Below are 20,047 nucleotides of genomic sequence, written 5' to 3' on the forward strand. Positions count from 1 at the left end.
CTGGCTCGGTAGGGGAGCTGGCTGGGCAAGGTAGTGATAGCTGGCCCGGTAGCAGATGGCGAAGAATGGGGCCGTGGTCGGTACGACGCAACAGGCGAGCAGCAAACGAGCAGCAGGCAAGCAGCAGCAGGCAAGCAGGGCGTCCAGCGCGCGCGCAGTCGAATGATGGAGAATGCCGGCGATGGGAGGCGATGGACCGTCAGAAGGAGGGTGCGTGAATCAATAGCGAGCAAAGAATGCTGATGGTGCCGCTGACAGCAGAGAGCGTCTCGGGCTCATGCTTTGTCGGTTGAGCAAGAGGCAGCAGACGCAGCAGACGCAGCAGAGTCGACAGTCGGGCAGCAGCCTTGGTCTTGGTGCCTCTCCACTTGGCCAATGGCCCAGACCAGCGAGCGACGGGTGCGTTCTGTCGAGGAGTACGGGCGGGTGCGCGCGGCGGAGGTGGGGGGGGGGGTGGGGGAGGAGGCAGGCAGGAGGAGGCAGGCAGGAGGAGGCAGGAGAGAGGAGGACCAAGCGCAGGAAGGTGTCGCCGGGTGGATGTGGCAGCTGCAGCCCGCCCGCATCAGCGCCTCTTTCCTTGACGCAGCGCACCTGTTGATTCGCCCGCCGGCCTCGAGCAAGCGCCCGCCTGCCTGGTGCAGATGCCTGGTGCCCTGAGGTGAGGAATGGCTGCTGTACCTAGGTACCTTACCTCAGACTACCTGATAAGTACCTCTTACTTTAAGGTACCTTCTTCACCTACCTAAGGTACCTTAACCTAGGTAGGTAAGGTAAGGTAAGGTAGGAATGGTGATAAACAGGAATGCCATTCTCAAACCCCATCCCAAGGAAACTCCCAAGGAAACACTTCCCATGTACACTCCGCCGACGCCTCGGCACCTTTGATCCGCCTGAGACGTCTAGCCGCATCCATACATTCCACACGCCATGCCTTTCACCAGATGGACCCATCCCATCGCGCTGTCAAGACGGCACGCACTGACGAAGGATTCACATCCACGCTCCCGTTCGCCCCCACCCCTTCTTCTCTCTCGCGCGCCATCATCAACCGCCAGAAATCCTTCGCCCCTTCAGCGCCCAGCGGTCCCCGGATCGCCATCGCTTATCGCGGCCCTGCTGATCAGCTCTCCTTCTTTCTTCCGCCGGATGACTACTCCCTGTCTCTGTTTCATGGTAGCAATATCCAAGTGTGCTGTTACTACGGTAGTCGTGAATCATACAAGTGCATCGCTGCGACTACATGCGCCAAGGTGTACAAAACACAACGAGATCCAGTCCTCATATTCCTCTTCATCCCCCTCCCTGACATGCCATCACAACTCACATGAGGTTGCACGTCCCGTACTGCTGCCTACACTGGTCCAGGTACCCCTGCTCCTCGTCTGTGCCCTCGTTCGGCAGGTTGTGCCGCCGTACCAGCCCGTTGAGCCGCAGCGTCTGCTCGCCGTCGCCGTGCCACCACTTGAGCCTCTGCAGCTGCGGCGCCGACGGCTCTTCCGCGTCCGCGTCCTCGCCGAGCTCCCACTTGCCCGACGACACCGTCACCTGGCAGTTGTCCTTGGGGAAGTGGTGCTCTGGCACAAACACAATCGTCGGCGCGTCGTCCGACGGCGGGAAGTCGGACCTGATGCGGAGCTTGTACTCTGCGTTGCGCAGGTCGAATCCTGCCTCCAACACCTTGCCCCCGACGACAACGGCCGTCGGTCGAACGTACGCCTCGGCCGCCCGGAACCCCGGTGCGTTCGAAATCTCCGGGTCCTTGCCCGAAGGCGCCGAGGAGATCGAAGGGCTGCGCATGCTCGACTCGAGGTTGCCCGGTGTGACCACAAAATCGTTCGGCAGGTTGCGTGCGCCGTCACCCGTCATGAGATCCTTGACCGAATTCTCCTTGGGGTCCAGGTGCGGCGGCAGCGGTGATGTCGGCAGAAGCTTGTCGTCGTGGGAGAAGATGGAAAGATCCTCGCCGTTCCACTGGTCGCCGTATTCGTGCGTGTTCTAGTCTGCGTGTTAGCCAGGTGAGCGACGCGCGAGGGGCCCCATCGCCAACATACCGACACTGTGTAAAGCCAGAGACAGTGGCCTTCCATGCCCGAACCCTCGACGCCGAAATAGTTGGCGTCCATCGCTGCAGACTGGCTAGTGTAGTCGCCCGTCTTGTACGCGTAGTGGTCGTCCATGTCGTAGGGAATACCAAACTCCGTCATGATGCACGGGTGGTTGCCCAGGTGCTCCTTACCCTCCTTGTACAAGTAATTGTGCTGGTCCCGGAAGCAGTTGCGGATCGCCGTCTCGCCCACCTTGACTGCCAGCGCCGGTGTCCAGTACCGTCCCCGCAGCACGCCCACCACGTCAACATTCCAGAGCTTGTTCCACTTCTTCGTCATGAGCGTAATGCCATCGTACCAGTGCGGCGCAAAGGCCATCTTTGGGTCGTCGTCTTCCGTGCCCTTGATCTTGGGTGGCAGCTCGAGGGTCGGGTACTGCATGATCATGATGCAGTCGGTGTGGATCGCTCGGATGGCGTCCCTGTACCGTCGGTATCCGTCCATAAAGTGCGTCTGCGTCCAGTTCGGGAACGTGTATTCGAGTCCCGTCTTGGGGTTCTTCTTGAAATAGTCCTTCTTAAGGAGCGTGTCCGTCTTGGGATCCCACACGCCGAGTTGCGCCCAGAGACACTCGCCCATCTTCCACTTTTCGTCGCGCTTCCACCCATACCGCGAGTCGTCGTAGTCGGCGGGCAGCCACGCAATCTCGCCGTGCGGGTCGACGAGCGTGCTGCCCGTCTTGTAACACCCGAGCTGCCCCATATCGTACGTGTCAATCTCGCAGGCGCGCCCGGAGCCCGTGAGGATGCATTGCCACATGGTCGGCGCAGTGCCCTTCTTGAGCTGCTGCTCGGCCGGCAGCACGCTAATGTCACTGTTGCCGCAGATGCCGCGGTTGGGCTCGTTCATGCTCTCCCAGCCGAAAACAACGTCATCGAGAATGTCGCCAGCCTCCTTCAGCCGCTTGCACAAGTGTGCGCAGGCGCCAAAGAAGTGCTCCTGCAGATAATCCTGGATATTCTTGCCGTCAATGATGCATATCGGGGCAATATCGCGCCCAGCCCAGAACAATGTGAAGATGGTGCCGGTTGCGAGACGCTGGTAGTTGGAGGCCCAGATCATCTTGGGGAACTTGGAAGGGTCGGGGTAGAGGTTGTGGACCAGAGCGGCCTCGGTGGCCATGAAGCTCTGGGGGTTGAGACCGCAGGCGTATATCGTCCACATGGGTGCGCCGGAGCCACCGCAAAACCTAGACCACTGGGGTCGATCATGTTAGAAACGAGACGGCAAAGCAATGGCGACGGTAAGTGAAGCAGGGTCCGTTCGAGACGTACAACATCCTGGTGCGGGTCCATGAAAACATAAAAGCCGTAGCCCTTGGCGAGCCTCAAAATATCGATTGTGTGCTGAATAAACTCCTCGTCGTAGCGGCCCGGCCCCGCGGCCTCGAGCGCCTCCCAGGTAAAGACATAGCGGATGGTGTTGAAGCCCCAACGCTTGAGGCGTGAAAAGTGAATGTGGGCTTCGTCTTTTGGAAATGGGCGAGCATGGAACTTGACGCTGTCGCCGTCGAAAAAGTCGGTGCCAATGTGGGAAGGCTGATCTGGTTCGCTGGGCAGCTTTGCGTCGCCTGCGAGGTTGATGCCGCGGAGGACGACGGTGCGGCCCTTGCGGTCACGGAACTGGCCGTCCTCGATCGTCAGGCGAAATTGCGGCGTACTAGACATGGCGTGAGAATATGGCATGTGACGTTCGGCGACGATGTGCGGTCGCTATGGGAAGGAGGAAGGAAAAGAGGAGGAGGAGGAGAACTGGTCGAGTCGCAGGTACGGAGTTGGAATGTCGAGTCGTGCAAATCGGGGGATCGGGGACGCGTGGGACGTTAGGGGTGCCGAGAGGTGGATATGGGTGTCTTGGTCGGGGAGAACCTTGTTCCCGGCGGTGGGTTGCTGGAGACTCGGGGGGCGGGGGGGGCGTTGGGTGATGACGTTCTGCCACGGAAGACGGCCAAGTGGGTGCCAATTTGCTGACTGACTTCGACAGCCTTGGATGATAAGATTGTGTGCTAGATTATGGACGATGTCTTGGGTTCAGAGGTAGTCAGGTTGGTGTTGGGTTATGTACAGATGGAGAAGCCAAATGTTCTCGTTGGACAAAGAGCGAGAGAAATGGCAGTAAACTCAAAGGCAAAATACCAATGCTGCGCTTGCTCTCTCTCGCACGCGTATTCGGGTCACTCTTGCCCTTCCTCGAAGTGACGATGACCCAAGGTCGCCAAGCCATTTTAGTCGCCCCACCTGATCCTGCTCACTTGATTTGAGCAGACGAGCCAACTCCATCCGAAGAAATACCAATTGGTTGGGAATCTGGTGTGTCTTTAGCCTTATGGGGGAACTCCGGCACAGTCGGCTGCCACCCCACTATCGGTCACATCGTAACATTGGCGAGCCCGCAGAAGGCACGCCTTCAATGATCCCTTGATAAACCGACTTGAACAGAAGAGTGGTCAACAGTGATTGATAATGCTTTTCCACACAGAACCTGATGGATCGAGCTACTAACATCCAGGCTTACCATCACCAGTACAAATCGCCAATCTCTTCCCTCCTCGTCGCTTCGCTGTTCTCAACCTCTACGACCTCGCCCTGCGTACCCCCTAACGTTCGTGATGCTGCTTCGGCCCCCGGCTTGCGCCCGTCACCCTCGAGGTAACCAATGCTAGGTTTCGCTTCACGCTTGCCGAGCACCCACCGCCTGAAGAACCACGCCACCCTGGCCGCCTGGTGCCTGGCAAAGTCCCTCTTGGAGTGCTCAAACACCGTGTCGAGGTCCTCGAGGCTCCGCCGCTTCGTCTCCTCCAGCAGGAAGAACACGAGCACGAATGCCACGACGTTGAGTCCGCTAAACAGCCCCAGGGCGCCGGCGTCCTTCAAGCTCGAGTTAATCCTCGGGTAGAACATGGACAGCAGGCCCGCGAAGCCGAGGTTCACGGCAATGGCGAACGCCGCTCCCGCCTCGCGATGCGACAGGGGGAAGCTCTCGGACGCGTACGTGAACGGGATCGGCCCTAGGCCGGGGCTGTACGCCGCCGCGAACAGGAACAGCCACACGGTGACAAGCGGCACCTTGGCCCCGTCCGGCGCCTTGAACGAGAGCGCCGCCGCCGCCATGAAGGCCGCCATGAGCGGCAGCGTCAGGTTGAGCCACTTGCGCCGGCCCAACGTGTCGATGGTGCGGATCGCCGGCAGGCAAAAGACAAAGTTGACCGCTCCGATGCCGAGGCTGTACTGCATCGCCGTCGCCCGGTTCGTGCCCGCCCGGCTGAAGAGCGTGCCCGAGTAAAAGGCGAGCACGTTGATACCACAGAGCTGCTGGCTGAGGTTGACGATCGAGCTGCTGACGAGCGCGTTGCGCAGCCGCCGCACTCGAAGAAGCTGCTGGTACTGCCGGACGAAGTTGACAAACGTTTCTGACATGCTCGTCTTGCGTGGGGCGCTGACCAGGGGCTCGCCCCTGTCGATCGACTTTTGCAAGAGATAAATGTCGCGCAGCGCCTGGAGCTCTGTGCTCCGCAGCTTGCGAATGATTTCGTACGCCCTTTTGGGGTTGTAGTTTGGACTGGACTTACGCAACAGGTAGCGTGGACTCTCGTCGCAGAACCAGATGACCAGGATGAAGAGGGCCAACGAGGGCACGGCCGGTGCAGCCATGATAAGTGCAAACGTGATCTTGTCTGTCTTGGCTGTGCTGAATACAAGGTTGAAGGCAAACCCGATGGCGATGCCACAGGCCACCCACAGCTGCCATGCTAGAATTGACGTGCCTCGCCACAAGCCAACGGCCGTCTCACTGGCAAGAATCGGTGTGCTGACGGCCTTGAGACCCATGCCTATGACGAATCGTCAGTGATGCCCCCCTGGCTTGATCAAAGTTTATCCTCTACGTACCGATGCCGTTGACGAGTCGGATCCCGAATAAATGGTACCATGTCGTTGCAAACGCCGACGCAATCGATGTTGCAAAGATCAAGAACGCCGCGATGGCAACACCTCCCTTTCTTCCAAGGTAGTGGTTGACCGGCAGGGCCAGAGGGCACCCCAGAAGTGCGGCAAACAAGAATGGGGAGGCGTTGGCGGCACCAAGCTTCCAGTCGTCGCCTGTAAAGTTCGACAAGGTGCTCGACACGTCGGCGTCTTCGCGGTCGCCGATTGTGTGAAGTCCAAAGACACCATCATACAGAGCCCCGCCGTTGAAAGAAGACTGGACATGGCCTGGCATTCAGTTTGTCAATCGTTGTGTCCTGTATTCGGTTCTCTTACCCCACGCACCTTGTAGAAAAGCAGCCAGAGAGACCGTCGCTATGATGGTCCAGACGCCACGCTCGCCGAGCGGAACATCGCGCTCTCGACGCAGAGCCTTCTTCTCGTCATCACTCAGCTTGACTGGAAGACCGTGGCTTGCTTCAGGGTCGGAACTGCGCGCAGCAACTTCGTACAGCCGAGGGTCTTTCGCCACGAGCATGCCGCGAATGAGGTTCTTGACGTCGACAAATAGGAACTCTCTGACGAATCTCCGAGCATCCTCTTCGAGCTGCGCGTCACTGAGTTGGCCTAGATGCAAAAGTCAGCGCTGAGACATGTGGTGTCCTTAGAAACTAGACGCTGGCAGCCCGCCACCCGGAGCTGAGAGACTGTTGACCTACCGAGTGGGTTGTCATGGAATGTCTGAGCATGGGATTGTCTTCGCGGTGCGGGGCGACTCGCAGGATGCACATCACTCAATGGCGTGGACATGGCAAAAGAATTCGCAGTTGCCATGTTTTCATGGTGGTATGGAAGCACTGGGATATGCCTGTTCACTAGGGAATAACGAAAACTCAGGGCCGACTAGGTTGAAAGGGCGATCTTTCAACAAGGCAAGGCATTTCTCGGCCTACGGCCTCGGACCAACGGTCAGCATGTTATATATGAATGCGCCCATTCTTTAGGCTCACACCAACTTTCGGTGTACTGTGCCAGCCCGGCCTCAATAGTGGCTGGAAGACGCCTGCAGGTCGGTCACACAGATTCATCTGCTGCGGTCGTTGGGTTTTTGTAGCGGAGGCCACAGCGTCTCCCCGAGTAGCATACCGAGCACCTGCTTCTACGGGCCACGGAGATGCGATGAGCTCGAGAGAGATCAGTTGTCATTCCTATCGAACACGAATGCCGACGCTCATTGATGGTTTAGCTTGGTGGTCGGCCGCAATGCTGACTTCAACGGTGACCAGTGTCAGGGCCAGGCAGGCAATGGTTGAGTTGCATCTCGCCCAGTATCGAACGTCATCGGGGAGAGTGAGGCGAGGTGACCGGCTGGTTGCCTAAGGTAGCTGTGAGCCTTGTGGCTTGTCCAAGTCATTTGGGATAAGCTGCGCCTTGTTGATGAAGGCAATGATGCTTGGGTGGTACTGAGTGAAGGATCACTCTTGCTGATCTTGAGGCTTTACAGTCAGCCACCAGCACACTATTGGCTAGGTGCTGCAGAGATGCCGTTGCGAGTGTGTCACACTTGAGTTGATGCCCCCGAGATCAGCGAATCCTGCACTGCAGCAAGGTCATGGTGCCCCTTCGTTTGATTTCTGGGCAACCTCCCCCGCGTTTGCTGCCGTCGAGCTGCACAGGGCTGTGCCAAGAGGCGGGTGTTGGGCCGTATTCGCCAGTGATAGGATGACGATCTCAATGCACGTTGACGTTGTAGTAGCCTGTCCGCGTACCGTGAGTATGCTGTGTGCCTTGTGTCCAGACAATCCGGTATCGCCTGGCTGGAGCCTGGGAGCCACAGTTGAAATAGCGGCCAGGGCCTTGATGCTCGCGCCCCCTGCCTGTGTGAAGGGTTCAGGTGATACCTCCGCCTCTTGAAGGCCATGTGCGTATGGTTGCGATGCAGCTGACTGATTTCGGCTGCTTGCCACTTTCCTGTCTACCTACCTTACGTTAGCTGGAATTTTCAGATCATTTCCATCCTGTCTCAACTTTCGAGTACCCCATCACAACTCTAACTTGAAGGCTATCACTGTACTTCGCGTCGTGTTCACAGTTCACTGCAATAAAGCCATTCTAACAATCAGGGAGAACCCATTCTTGCTAGTAAACTTTACCGTCGTCTTGATCCGAATGGCTGGGCAGATCGACTGTGTCGACAAGCATGGATCCAGGAAGCATAGCTGCGCTTGTGGCTGCGGCCATCGAAGTGACCGGCAAGCTGTTCATAGGCATTGGAAAGTTCACAAATGATCAACGAGAGGTCCCGGCTGCAATCAACGACTTCAAAGAGCGGATCCAGACGCTGCAGGCCTCCCTGAAGATGCTGGCTTCGGTGCTTGCCCCTCGAGCTCACCATCAGCTGCCTTTCGAGAAGGAGCACCGCCAAAATATTGCGCAAATCCTCAGGTCATGCAAGACCGCGATCGAACGTCTCAGAATGGAACTTCCGGAACTCACAGACAGCCCCAGCTTTTTGGGAAGAGCGAAAACGACTATAGTCATGACGATCAAGTCGGGGGTGATTCAAGGTCTGCTCTCGCACATCAGCTCCTATGCCCAGGTCTTGCAACTGAGCGTCAGTACTCTGTCACTGTAGGTTGACCAGCTTCTGAACACAGACATACTTCCCTTGCTAACACATTTAAAGAGGGTCATTACGCGCACAACAAAAATCACAAGACGAGGTCCAAAAGGAGATCAAGAAGCTCACGCAACAAATCCGATCTGCCGACCTGTTCGCGAACCATGCTTGGACCCGACGCCCAAGCGTAATAAGTTGGGGCGACACGGAGACACGCTTTGATGACACCGAGGCGTTGAAACAAGAAATCCATGCGTGGAGGATCTCTGCAGATGACGTTGCGGCGGCTGCGACTTTGCAGGATTCGAAGAATAATTTGTCAGACACGTCTCTGACCCAACTGATATCGGGAAGGTCGTCCATCCGAACAGCTCCCTCGACGATAGGCGTCGAGTCAGACCAGAAACTCGATGACTGGGACCCGCAGCCGCACAGAAGGGGAGCCAGCCTGGGCCGCGACATACTCGAGGTGCAGTACGAAGAAAATCAAAGCATTGTACAACAACTGGAAGACTGCGGCATCTTTCTCCGAGCGTCTTCGTTTCAGAAGCGAGGTATTGAAATGAGGGAGCAGCTCTGCAGTCCAAACCATGGCGTAGAGTTTCCGTTCAACGATCGAGCCGCTATGAAGGAAAAACTGGCCGACATTCTCCTTTCGTGTGAAACGAGCGCCGAAGACTCAGAGGCCCAGGGTATTCTGCAAGGCGTCCTCGCTGAAGAGGCTGTTCAGCCAGAAGACCAGCAGGACCAAGTTCGACTTGGCCGTTTGTACCACAAGCTTGGCAGCCTTTTCCGCCGGCACGGCAACCTGGACCAAGCCGAGGAGTTCCTGAGCCGAGCTCTCGAAGACAGACGAAATTCCGGTACGGTGCCTGCGCTTGAAGTCCACCAAACTGCGGAGCTTCTGGTCGATGTTCTGCAAGAGCAAGGCAAGTTTGACGAGGCTCGGGGAATTCGGAAACGACTCCGGCAGATATACCCAGACGAGAACAACGACAGCCCAGTAGAAAGCAATGAGCTGTCGAGAGCATATGCTTGGTGTACCGAACACGGGTTCGACATTGACGCTGAGACTTTCAGCTTCAACGCCTACAGTGAGGAGCTCAACACGACGCCAGTACATCTGGCTCTCACTGAACGTGATACCGAGATCCTGCCTCTGATGGTAAAGCATGTAGCTCATCTGGACGATGACAGTCACCAGAACCTAGCCACACCTCTTCTGCTTGCTGCCTCGACGAGGAATCGTTTATCAGTCGAGATACTTCTCCAGTACGGTGCCAACGTCGATAATCGGGACAGTCACGGCATGAGTCCTCTCCACCGATGCCAGACTCGAGAAGGGGGCGTGCAAGTGGCCACTCTTCTCCTCGACAAGTGTCCGGATGTACTGGACATGGTTGACAGCCAGGGTAAAACAGCCCTGTACATGGCCTGCGAGAAGGGAAACAGAGAGATGGTCAAGTTCCTGCTCGAGAGGGGCGCTGATCCCAACATTTGCCAGAGGACACCGGGTACGGGACGAGCTAGCACTGACAATGTGTGCACGCCGCTCATTGCCGCGATCAAAGACGTGCCAGATTACACGTGCAAAGTTGCCATTGTGGAGGATCTTCTTGTTCATAAGGCGAACCCACAATTGACTGATGCGTACGGTGACACTGCTTTCGTAGCAGCGAACGGTCTCGGACTGCCTCGAGACATAATCAAAGACCTGCTGCACAGGTACGCTCCACCTCCTGGGCGGAGGTCAAGCAGCTTTTCGGAGTCGACACGGCAGACAGGTTCATCGTGTGGGAGCGAGGCTGGGTCGACGAAACGAAGAGGATTGAGGCTAGGCTCTCTGTTGAGCAAGACTAGAAGCCAACAGTCTGACAGGAGTTGAGTGAGATCGACAGCCAAGGACCAGAGACTGCAAGCCAGGAGTAGTGTTGAGGAGTAATGATACCATTTTGGACTTCGGGGGTAGAACTTTTGACGGATTTGATGGCTGGTGACCTTGGTGGTCTAGCTTCACGGTTGGCTATGGTGACATGATGCTGGGAGAATGTGTGGGCCACCAAGTACAGGGAGCGACAGCGCAAGTAGTCAGTGGATTAACGGTGCAGCGATTCAATATAGGTAGTATAGTCAGTAAACCAGCAATAGCCCCACCATCTTCGTCACTCCCCCAGTGTCCACTTGAGCTTGAACTGGTCAATCAATGACCACACTCACTCACTCAGTTGAGGCAGGCACGCGCGCACACAGCCTTACTTCCCTGGGATTCCGAATAATCCCCCTACCTGAGATCCCAACCTTTGCCATTCGGGCTGGAACGAGACGACTGAGGTCACTGATCAAATATTGTTGAGCCATATCGACTGGATGGGCCACGAGTGAAGACAGCCTGGAGCGATCGGCTACCGAAACCCCGCGGCACAGCCTTGCCAGGTCCTTCATGAAGAGATTCGCACATACTCAACCACAAAACTATCCAACATGTCGTCAAAAGCCCAGCTGAAGTCCATAGCGGACTCGGTGAAACAGTCCAAGTGGGACGACGCTGTACAAAAGGCCACCGACTTTCTAGGGAACGATCCCAAGAATTATCAAGCGTGAGATGACTCTCGGCCTAGCAATGCACGCCACACTAACGTTTGGTCCAGAAACCTGCTTCTCGCGTTTGCTCTGGACAAGAAGAGCAAGTTCGATGAAGCCGAAAAAGCCTACAAGGCGGCGGCGGCTCTCAAACCCCAGGACAGCCAGGCATGGCAGGGTCTCATCAAGCTGTACGAGAAGCAGGGACCGCAAAAGATCTCGGGTTACAAGCAAGCAGCTCTCAGCCTCGCCGAGATTTGGCGTGATGCCGACGAGATGTACAAGTGTCAAGACGTGATTGACAAGTTCATTGACTACGCACGAGCACAGGGCGATCGCGCACAATACGTCGACGCCCTAGACCTCATCCTGCCGGACAATCCCATCTACCCTGCCCTCGAAGGTCGCGTTGCCCACCCTGCCAAGACCTACGACACCATGGCGCAGATAATTGAGACGGATGAAAAGAAACGCATCAACACGCTCATTGGGGAAAGGAGGACAAGAATAGGCGCTCGCGTTGCCGAGGTCACGCTCGAGGTCAAGCGTGAAGTGCTCGGTAGCAGCAAGCTCGCTCACATATACCAACAGCTCATCATCTGGAGCAGCGATGACGATGTTCGACGAAAGTATGAGGAGAAACTTCTCCAGTGGTGGCACACTATGCTTCTCGTGTCGCCTCCTGGACCACGGAAAGCAGAGGCGCTGCAAACAGTTCTTCGGCTTTCTCTCGACATGGTCATCATCAAGCACCCTTTCCAGCTCGCTTGGGAAATTGCCATCAACTGGAAAGACGGGGCCGATATACGCGACTGGGACGTTAACATGCTGCGAGACTACTGCACCTTCTTTCCCGAGACGGATCTGTACAAGGTCATCACCGGATACCTGACGAGCTCCATCTCTCCCTTTCCAAAGCCCGTTCCGACAGACATAGAAGCCAGTGAGACTGAAGACGAGAGCGAAGACGACGACGGAGGCGGCGTGTCAATGGTGCCACTGACGGATGACGACCGGCTTTTCATGATGATTGACGGCATTGCGACTGCAGACTCGATATTTGCCTACCGTCTGATGGGCGAATACTACCAGCACCTCGAAGAACACGAAAGCATTGTCGAGCTTATGCGCAAGGCTCAGAAGCATCTTGCTGCCGAGCGCATCAAGACTGGCGTGCCATTCCAGCACACGGGCGATGCGTATGCATTGTTCTTGGGAACCGCCCTTGTCTTTTACCAATCTCCTCGCCACCATACGGAAGCCAAGTCTCTATTTGAGGGTGTCCTGGCGCACGACCCATCCTCGACGGCTGCACTGATAGGAATCGGTCTTATCTATGAGGAGGAGGAAGACTACGACGATGCCGTCGACTTCTTGGAGCGCGCCGTGGGCCGGGACCCGAGCAACTTGCGCATCAAGACCGAAGCAGCGTGGGTGAAGGCACTCAAGGGAGACTACGAACTTGCCCGTGCGGAGCTTGAAGCGTCACTGCCCTTGATTGAGAAGAAGGGCCAGACTTACAAGGAGCTCCTTGCTCTGACGCAGTACCGACTTGGTTCGTGCATTTGGAACCTCGACACGTCCAAAGCGGCGCGTAAGAGTCGGACAGGAGCCTATGCCTACTTCTTGGACGCTCTCAAGAACGACCTCAATTTGGCGCCCGCGTATACCAGCCTTGGTGTCTACTACGCTGATTATGCCAAGGACAAGAAGCGGGCAAGGCGGTGTTTCCAAAAAGCAGTCGAGCTGTCATCGTCCGAAGTCACCGCCGCTGAGCGTCTTGCGCGTTCCTTCGCCGACGAAGGTGATTGGGATCGCGTAGAGCTCGTTGCTCAGCGCGTGGTCGACTCTGGAAAGGTCAAGCCGCCGCCCGGATCTAAGCGAAAGGGTATCAGCTGGCCGTTTGCTGCACTCGGTGTCGCGGAGCTCAACAAACAGGACTATCACAAGGCCATTGTGTCTTTCCAGTCTGCTCTACGGGTGTCGCCAGAGGACTATCATTCGTGGGTCGGCCTCGGCGAAAGCTACTACTCGTCCGGCCGGTACATTGCCGGCATGAAGGCGACACTGAACGCACATAAGGTGGAGGAGTCGATCTCAGCCGACAAGCTTGGCGACACATGGTTCACCAAGTACATGCTTGCTAACATCAAGCGAGAGCTAGGAGAGTACGATGAGTCTATTGTCCTGTACCGTGAGGTTCTCGACGGCAGAGCTGGCGAGGACGGAGTGGCCATTGCGCTCATGCAGACGCTCGTAGAGAGTGCGCTTGATGGTATTGAAAAGGGCTTCTTCGGCAAGTCAGTCGAACTGGCACTGGAGACCATCTCCTTTGCGGCCAAAGCTGATGACAGCGTCGTCAAGACGTTCAACTACTGGAAGACCCTGGGAGATGCGTGCTCTGTCTTTTCAGCTGTGCAAAGCCGAGCGGCAGATTTCCCGGGCGAGGCTGTCACGACAATCATCGAAAAGGGAGCCGGGGACGCCTACGCCCTCTTGGCCGACGTCGATCACGTTGATGCCACTGTTGTCTCGGCAAAGGGCCTGTTCTCCGAGGATGAGAGACTCGGTGTCGACCTGACGAGGTGCATCCACGCGACGATCCTCTGCCACAAGCGAGCTATCCACGAGTCGGCGACCGACATACACGCGCAAGCCGTAGCGCACTACAACCTGGGCTGGGCCGAGCACCGAGCCCACATCTGCCTGCCCTCTAGCATCAGGAAGAAGTCGAGCGTCTATCTCAAGGCTTCGATGCGCTGCTTCAAGCGGGCCATTGAGCTCGAGGCCGGCAACTCGGAATTCTGGAACTCGCTGGGTGTCGTTACGAGCGAAATCAGCCCGGCCGTTGCGCAGCATTCCTTCGTCCGCAGTGTTCACCTTAACGAGAGGAGCCCCGTGGCGTGGGCCAACCTTGGAACTCTGGCCTTACTGCAGAACGATGTCAGGCTCGCCAACGAAGCATTCACGCGGGCCCAATCCACGGATCCCGACTATGCACACGCGTGGCTGGGCCAGGGCTTCGTCGCTTTGCTGCTCGGGGAGCCAAAGGAAGCTCGCGGCCTGTTCACGCACGCCATGGAAATTGCAGAGTCATCGTCTGCTCTGACGCGGCGGCAGTACTCCGTGGCGGTATTTGACCACGTTCTCACGACGCCTCTCAACTTTACCATTTCGTCTCTCATACAGCCCGTGTTTGCACTGAGCCAGCTGAACACGCTCAAGCCCCAGGATCTCGCCTATGGGCACTTGTCGAGCCTCTTCAGAGAGCGAACGCGGGACAACGCGCCTGCCGTCGCCGTGCTGGAAAAGATCTGCGGCGTACTGGAGACGGACTACGAGCTGACCGAGTCGGCCCAGTCCCTCGCGCGCTTCGCTCTCGCCAGGACGGATCTTGCTCGGCTGTACCTGGCGGCAGGCTCCTACGAGCAAGCCATTGAATGCGGCGACCTGGCGATCCAGCTCAGCAGCGACGAGTCGGACAACGAACTCAGCATGGACGAGCGCAAGAAGGCGCGGCTCTCGGCCCACCTGACGGTCGGTCTGGCGCAGTACTACAGCCAGGACATGGACGAGTCGCTGCGCTGCTTCGAGGCGGCGCTCAGCGAGTCGGACAACAACCCCGACGCCGTCTGCCTGCTGGCGCAGGTGCTGTGGGCCGCCGGCGGCGAGGACTCGCGCGAGAGGGCGCGGTCGGCGCTGTTCGAAGTCATCGAGGCGCACCCGGACCACGTGCCGGCGGTTCTGCTCCTGGGCGTCATCGCCCTGCTCGACGACGACGACGAGTCGGTCGAGGCCGTCGTCGCCGAGCTGCAGGGTCTCCGGACCAGCGACAAGGTGCAGCCGTCGGAGCATTCGCAGCTCGGCGAGGTGCTGAGCGCCATTGCCGCGCTTGGCGCCGACGCCGCTGAGGAGGAGGGCAGGGAGGTCGTGACCCAGGCGCAGACAGACATTATGCTGTACCCTCACCTGCCGCACGGATGGTCGAGGCTCGCGGACGCCGGCGGCGACGACTACGCAGCGGACACGGCGTTGCGGGTGGCGCTGAAGGCGGTGCCGCCACGTGGGACGCTCGAGGCGGCGGATTTGGCGAGGGCGTACGCCGGCACGGGCAAGGCGGCGGATGCGCAGATTGCCATCCACCTGGCGCCGTGGGCGCGGCAGGGATGGACGGCGTTGCGCGATGCTGTTTCGGCGTGACGGGGTGACATGGATGGGGATGCATGGGAATTGGATGTAGATGTTTTTATGATGAATCAATGTGGTGCTGCCAGATATCATGTTTATAAATGAATCAATATGCTGCTGCCAGAAATCATGTTTATAAATGAATCAATGTGCTGCTGCCAGACATCTGGATAAGCCAGATCTGATCTGGATGAACTGGGTATCTGATGCTGAACTCCTGGGATGCCATGTTATCGTTGCTGGGAACAACCCGTCGTACACTTCTGTCGACCATTCTGGTACTTGCCTACCACTCCCCGAGCAAACAAGATCACGGCCGCGACCCGGCTTCCGAGCCCACAGCCTCCCTCAACCTCGTCAACCGTCCCTCGACCCACGGTCGCTGCCACGCCTCAATCTTGCCGCCGAGCACGACGCAATTCTCGGGCGTCAACAGCAAGGTGCCCCTCGCAACCCTGGTGCCGCTGCGAATGAGCATCTTCTCGCCAATAGCCGTGACGCCGACGCCGATCCTCTCGATCCTCGTCAGCTCCAGCGCGTAGACGTTCTGGCCACGACAGTCCTGCAGCACGAGCCTGTGCGTGGCATTCGCGGGCGCGGCAGCAGCAGACGGTCTGGTCGAGGGCAGCTGCTGCGGTTGCTGCGTCGTCGCCGTGTCGCCGAGGTCATGGCCGTCGGCGGCGTCGTCAGTCGGCAGGCGGATGATCTCGCGGCCGCGGGTGCCCTCGCCGCGCTCGAGGGCCTCGAGGGCCTCGACCTGCTCCCAGCGGCTGCGCGACAGGTTCTCGACGTCGGCGACCTGGACGTGGATGTCGGCGGCGAGGGTGCGGGCGGGGGTCGTCGGGGCGGCGAGGTCGGGCGGGAAGGCGGCGGCGTGGGCCGGGTCGAGGAGGGCTGGGGTCGTGAGGTCGGCGGCGAGGAGGCGGGCTTTGGCTGTGGCGACGAGGGACGGCAGCGGCGGCGGCGGGTGGCGGGTGCCGAGCAGGGCGGTGAGCCAGGGCGTGGTCGGGGTTGGGTAGTGGGCTGCTTGGAGGGCGAGGCGTAGCTGGAGGGCGAGGTCCATGGTGGGTGATGAGGGTTGGAACTTGGTGATACTGAATGTGAGCCTCCTTTGCCCACCTACCTTACCTTACCTAAGGTAGGTAGGTAGGCACCAGGTACCTAGGGACTCTCGTGACGGGGACTTCCAGCCTTGTCCAGCGCCTGGTGCCTAAGGCATAGGTGCCCCGCGGCAGTGGCGGCGTACCGGGAAGGCGCTGTCAAGGCCCCGCCCTTGCTGACCCAGCTCAGTGGTGCCTGCCTCCCCTCCTTACCTTTCCTACCTCCTTTGGAACCTCAAAAGGAAAGAAGCAAGACCTCAAAAGGCAAGAGGCAAGACCTTAAAAGGCAAGAGAAAAGGGCGAGACCTCAAAAGGCAAGAGAAAAGGACAAGACCTTAGGAATGAGATCACAAACAGCTGCCGAAGCTCCCGCCCGACAGAACCTCGAAAACCTTCCTCGGCACCTTCTCACCTTCTCACCTAACCTCTCCACACAGCAAGCCAACAACCAAGCAGGCCATCGGACGGGGCCCAGTGAGACAACTACACAGACATCGGATCGAATCACTAATCCTCCCGACATGATTCACGATACAAACCATAACTTTCTCCGCCAAACACTCCCATGACTTCTGCCAAGTACCGGCACGACCGCCCTCTAAGCCCCGTTCCCCATCTTCGTCGGAGCCTTTGTGTCATCATCCGGAAGCTTTGCCATGTGCATCGACCCAGCCCCGCGGCATCCTCTGAAACTCCTATGACTGATGCCGCTTCGTCAGGATGCTTTCATCTGGGACGCCAGCACTACATACTGCTCCGCCAACGTCTCGTCGGAGAATGCAGTGCCATGCAGCCCTCACGCCGTACCACCCCCTTTCATCTGGGTATAAAACTAGGTTATGCAGATTATGAACCTAATCTGCACTGCAAAAATGAAGTAGCAGAAAAGACCGCCTTCTACAACACCACATAGCACCTACATAACCATACAACACACATAGCACCTACATAACCATACAACACACATAGCACCTACATAACCATACAACACACATAGCACCTACATAACCATACAACACACATAGCACCTACATAACCATACAACACACATAGCACCTACATAACCATACAACACACATAGCACCTACATAACCATACAACACACATAGCACCTCGCATAACCATACAACAGCCATGGCACCCCTCGTCTTCGTCGTCGGCGGCACCGGTGCCCAGGGCATCCCCGTCATCCGTGGCCTCGTCAAGGACGGCGCCTACCGCGTGCGTGCCCTCACGCGGGACCTCCACTCGGCGCGCGCCAAGCAGCTGCTGGCCCTCGGCAACGTCGAGCTGCAGGAGGGCTCCTTTGCTAGCGAGACGGACCTGCGCGCCGGCTTCCACGGCGCCCAGGCGGCCTTTGTCAACATTGACGGCTTCAACGCGGGCGAGAAGACGGAGATGTTCTGGGCCATGCGGTCGTACGAGCTCGCCCTCGAGGCTGGGCTCGGCTTCTTCGTCTACGGCAACCTCGACTACGTCTACAAGAAGAGCGGCTACGACGCCCGCTTCCGCACCGGCCACTACGACGGCAAGGGCCGCATCGGCGAGTGGATCCGCCTGCAGAACGCCGACAATGCCGGCCGCATGAAGGCCGCCATCTTCACGACGGGCCCCTACATAGCCATGGCCATCGCCGCCTACACGCCCATGTCGCCGCGCGTCGAGGACGGCGTCGTCACCTGGCGCGTGCCCCTCGGCGACGGCGCCGTCGCCCACGTCGACCTCGACGACTGCGCGCACTACGTCCGCTGGCTCTTCGACCACCAGGACCGCGCCAGCGGCCTCGACCTCGAGGTCGCCATCGACCTTATCCCCTACGCCGACCTCGCGCGCGCCTTTGAGACGGTCACCGGCCACCCGGCGCGCTACATCGACACGTCGCTCGACGACTACTGGTCGGCCAGCAGCGCCATGGGCGACTCCTCCCGCCCGTCGGCCTACAACTCGGACCTCAACGATCCCGCCGCCATGACGCAGCGCCAGAACTTCACCGGCTTCTGGACCATGTGGAAGCACTCAGGCGGCAACAAGGGCGTCGTGCGCCGCGACTTTGCGCTCCTCGACGAGATCCACCCGGGCCGCGTCAAGACGGCAGAGGAGTACTTTCGCCGCGAGGACGCCCGGGGGCGCGCCGCGGGCCTCGGGACGCTCTGGGAGCGGGTCAATAAACTGCGGCCCGTGCTGAAAATCGCCGAGGACGGCATGAGGGGGCGGATCTGAGTGTGATGCATGGGGGTTGCTGGGAGTTGCTGAGGGTTGCCGAGCGGCATGTGAGCGCACAAGGTACACGAGGTTTGGAGGCCATATTGCTTGAATCTCATCAGCATGTTGAGCGAATACATATGAATATACATGACATGGGAAGTACATGATCTCGAAACTCTCATGACGTATCACACCACTTGAATAAGGTCCTCCCATGGCACATCATGTTCGCCGGTACGTTGAGGAAACAGATGTTGACCCACAACCAAGGGACGAGCCTCCATGATGAACCTAGCCGACTAATTATGCGCATCTCCGTCTGCGTATAAAGAGATTTCCTTCCTACACCTGCCAGAGTCATCCAGGTGCTAGCCTGCCGAGAGAATCATTGACTCGGATGCTGGCGTTCCAGAAGATCATGCTGGATTCTTTATTCATAATCATCTTTATTCATAGTCATCATAAAACGACGACATGCCAAAGGACATGGACTCGGTCATTCCGCGATTCAAAGTCTTTGTCTCATTCACTAAAAAGACATGGTCAACATTTGCTGTCAGATGTGAGGTGCAGCTCTAGTGCCCCACAGGACTTGTGAAGCTCAGGGACAAAGCTCCAGGGACCCCTGCTCCTGCTCGGTGGACCTAAGACGCCGGACCAGCGACAAGGGCCACCTCGATGACATGGCCCAGCTCGCTTCTCGATCGAACGAACAACGACTTCACCACTACACCAGCACGCCAGCATCCGGCACGGCAACCCCCATCGAGCCCTCGACGCCATCCTCGACGCCATCCTCGACGCCATTCTCGGCGCCATCCTCGACACTCCATCCCTCCGCCGCCATGTCCACGATTGCGTCCCCCCGAGACCCCTCCGTCGGGCCCCTATCCCGCCGCATCTCGAACCAACCCCTAACACCAACAGGCTCAGCTCGCCCCTCCCTCGACAGCGCCCGCTCCGCGACGACGTCTCCCCGCCCAAGCACACCAAACACAGCCTCCATAGGGCCGCCGCCCGCCAAGCAGCGCGCCAACCGCGCCGCCCTCCGCGAATACTACAACCTCAAGAAGCAGCAGCAGCAGCAGCAGCAGCAGCAGCAACAACCACATGCCGCGGGCGCCGGCGCGCCGCCGACCCTCGAGGTGACGCAGCACTCCGAGGTGCCAGCGAGCGAGCTCGACACGGCCGACTTTGACGCCGACGCCTACGTCCAGCGCGCCGTCGAGGGGTCCTCGCTCGCCGAGCTGCTGACGCTCTACACGCGCGTGCTGGGCGAGGTGCGGGCGCTGGACGCCGAGAAGAAGGCCCTCGTCTTCGGCAACT

At 58.4% G+C, this 20,047-nt stretch overlaps 7 protein-coding genes across 7 annotated transcripts in view; 4 read left to right on the forward strand and 3 right to left on the reverse strand.

The window, feature by feature from the left end:
* Positions 1-1,320: 1,320 nt before the first annotated feature.
* On the reverse strand, positions 1,321-3,772 carry VDAG_00875 (Protein tyrosine kinase; the record flags this gene model as incomplete). The annotated part of the gene is made up of 3 exons (XM_009649761.1): positions 1,321-1,995; positions 2,052-3,302; positions 3,380-3,772. 3 exons carry the CDS (start codon positions 3,770-3,772, stop codon positions 1,321-1,323), a joined length of 2,319 nt encoding a protein of 772 aa, XP_009648056.1.
* An 849-nt stretch (positions 3,773-4,621) lies between these two features.
* VDAG_00876 (sugar transporter) lies at positions 4,622-6,838 on the reverse strand (the record flags this gene model as incomplete). Its single annotated transcript, XM_009649762.1, has 4 exons — positions 4,622-5,934; positions 5,993-6,316; positions 6,374-6,655; positions 6,748-6,838. The coding sequence occupies 4 exons, from the start codon at positions 6,836-6,838 to the stop codon at positions 4,622-4,624; spliced, it is 2,010 nt and encodes a 669-aa protein (XP_009648057.1).
* A 1,729-nt stretch (positions 6,839-8,567) lies between these two features.
* Positions 8,568-10,508, forward strand: VDAG_00877 (uncharacterized protein; the record flags this gene model as incomplete). The annotated part of the gene is made up of 3 exons (XM_009649763.1): positions 8,568-8,659; positions 8,715-10,373; positions 10,433-10,508. The coding sequence occupies 3 exons, from the start codon at positions 8,568-8,570 to the stop codon at positions 10,506-10,508; spliced, it is 1,827 nt and encodes a 608-aa protein (XP_009648058.1).
* A 621-nt stretch (positions 10,509-11,129) lies between these two features.
* On the forward strand, positions 11,130-15,428 carry VDAG_00878 (uncharacterized protein; the record flags this gene model as incomplete). The annotated part of the gene is made up of 2 exons (XM_009649764.1): positions 11,130-11,245; positions 11,297-15,428. 2 exons carry the CDS (start codon positions 11,130-11,132, stop codon positions 15,426-15,428), a joined length of 4,248 nt encoding a protein of 1,415 aa, XP_009648059.1.
* Positions 15,429-15,726: 298 nt separating this feature from the next.
* On the reverse strand, positions 15,727-16,479 carry VDAG_00879 (uncharacterized protein; the record flags this gene model as incomplete). Its single annotated transcript, XM_009649765.1, has 1 exon — positions 15,727-16,479. One exon carries the CDS (start codon positions 16,477-16,479, stop codon positions 15,727-15,729), a length of 753 nt encoding a protein of 250 aa, XP_009648060.1.
* Positions 16,480-17,650: 1,171 nt separating this feature from the next.
* VDAG_00880 (NmrA family protein) lies at positions 17,651-18,736 on the forward strand (the record flags this gene model as incomplete). The annotated part of the gene is made up of 1 exon (XM_009649766.1): positions 17,651-18,736. One exon carries the CDS (start codon positions 17,651-17,653, stop codon positions 18,734-18,736), a length of 1,086 nt encoding a protein of 361 aa, XP_009648061.1.
* A 668-nt stretch (positions 18,737-19,404) lies between these two features.
* VDAG_00881 (uncharacterized protein) overlaps positions 19,405-20,047 on the forward strand; it is a gene marked incomplete at both ends in the record, with an annotated part of 1,202 nt that continues 559 nt past the window's right edge. The window contains one exon of the mRNA XM_009649767.1: positions 19,405-20,034. Coding sequence (XP_009648062.1) covers positions 19,405-20,034 — 630 coding nt within the window. The remainder of the gene's footprint in view (positions 20,035-20,047) is intronic.

The sequence above is a fragment of the Verticillium dahliae genome, genomic scaffold, assembly GCF_000150675.1.
Source record: "Verticillium dahliae VdLs.17 supercont1.2 genomic scaffold, whole genome shotgun sequence".
In the NCBI taxonomy this organism is placed as follows: Eukaryota; Fungi; Ascomycota; class Sordariomycetes; order Glomerellales; family Plectosphaerellaceae; genus Verticillium; species Verticillium dahliae.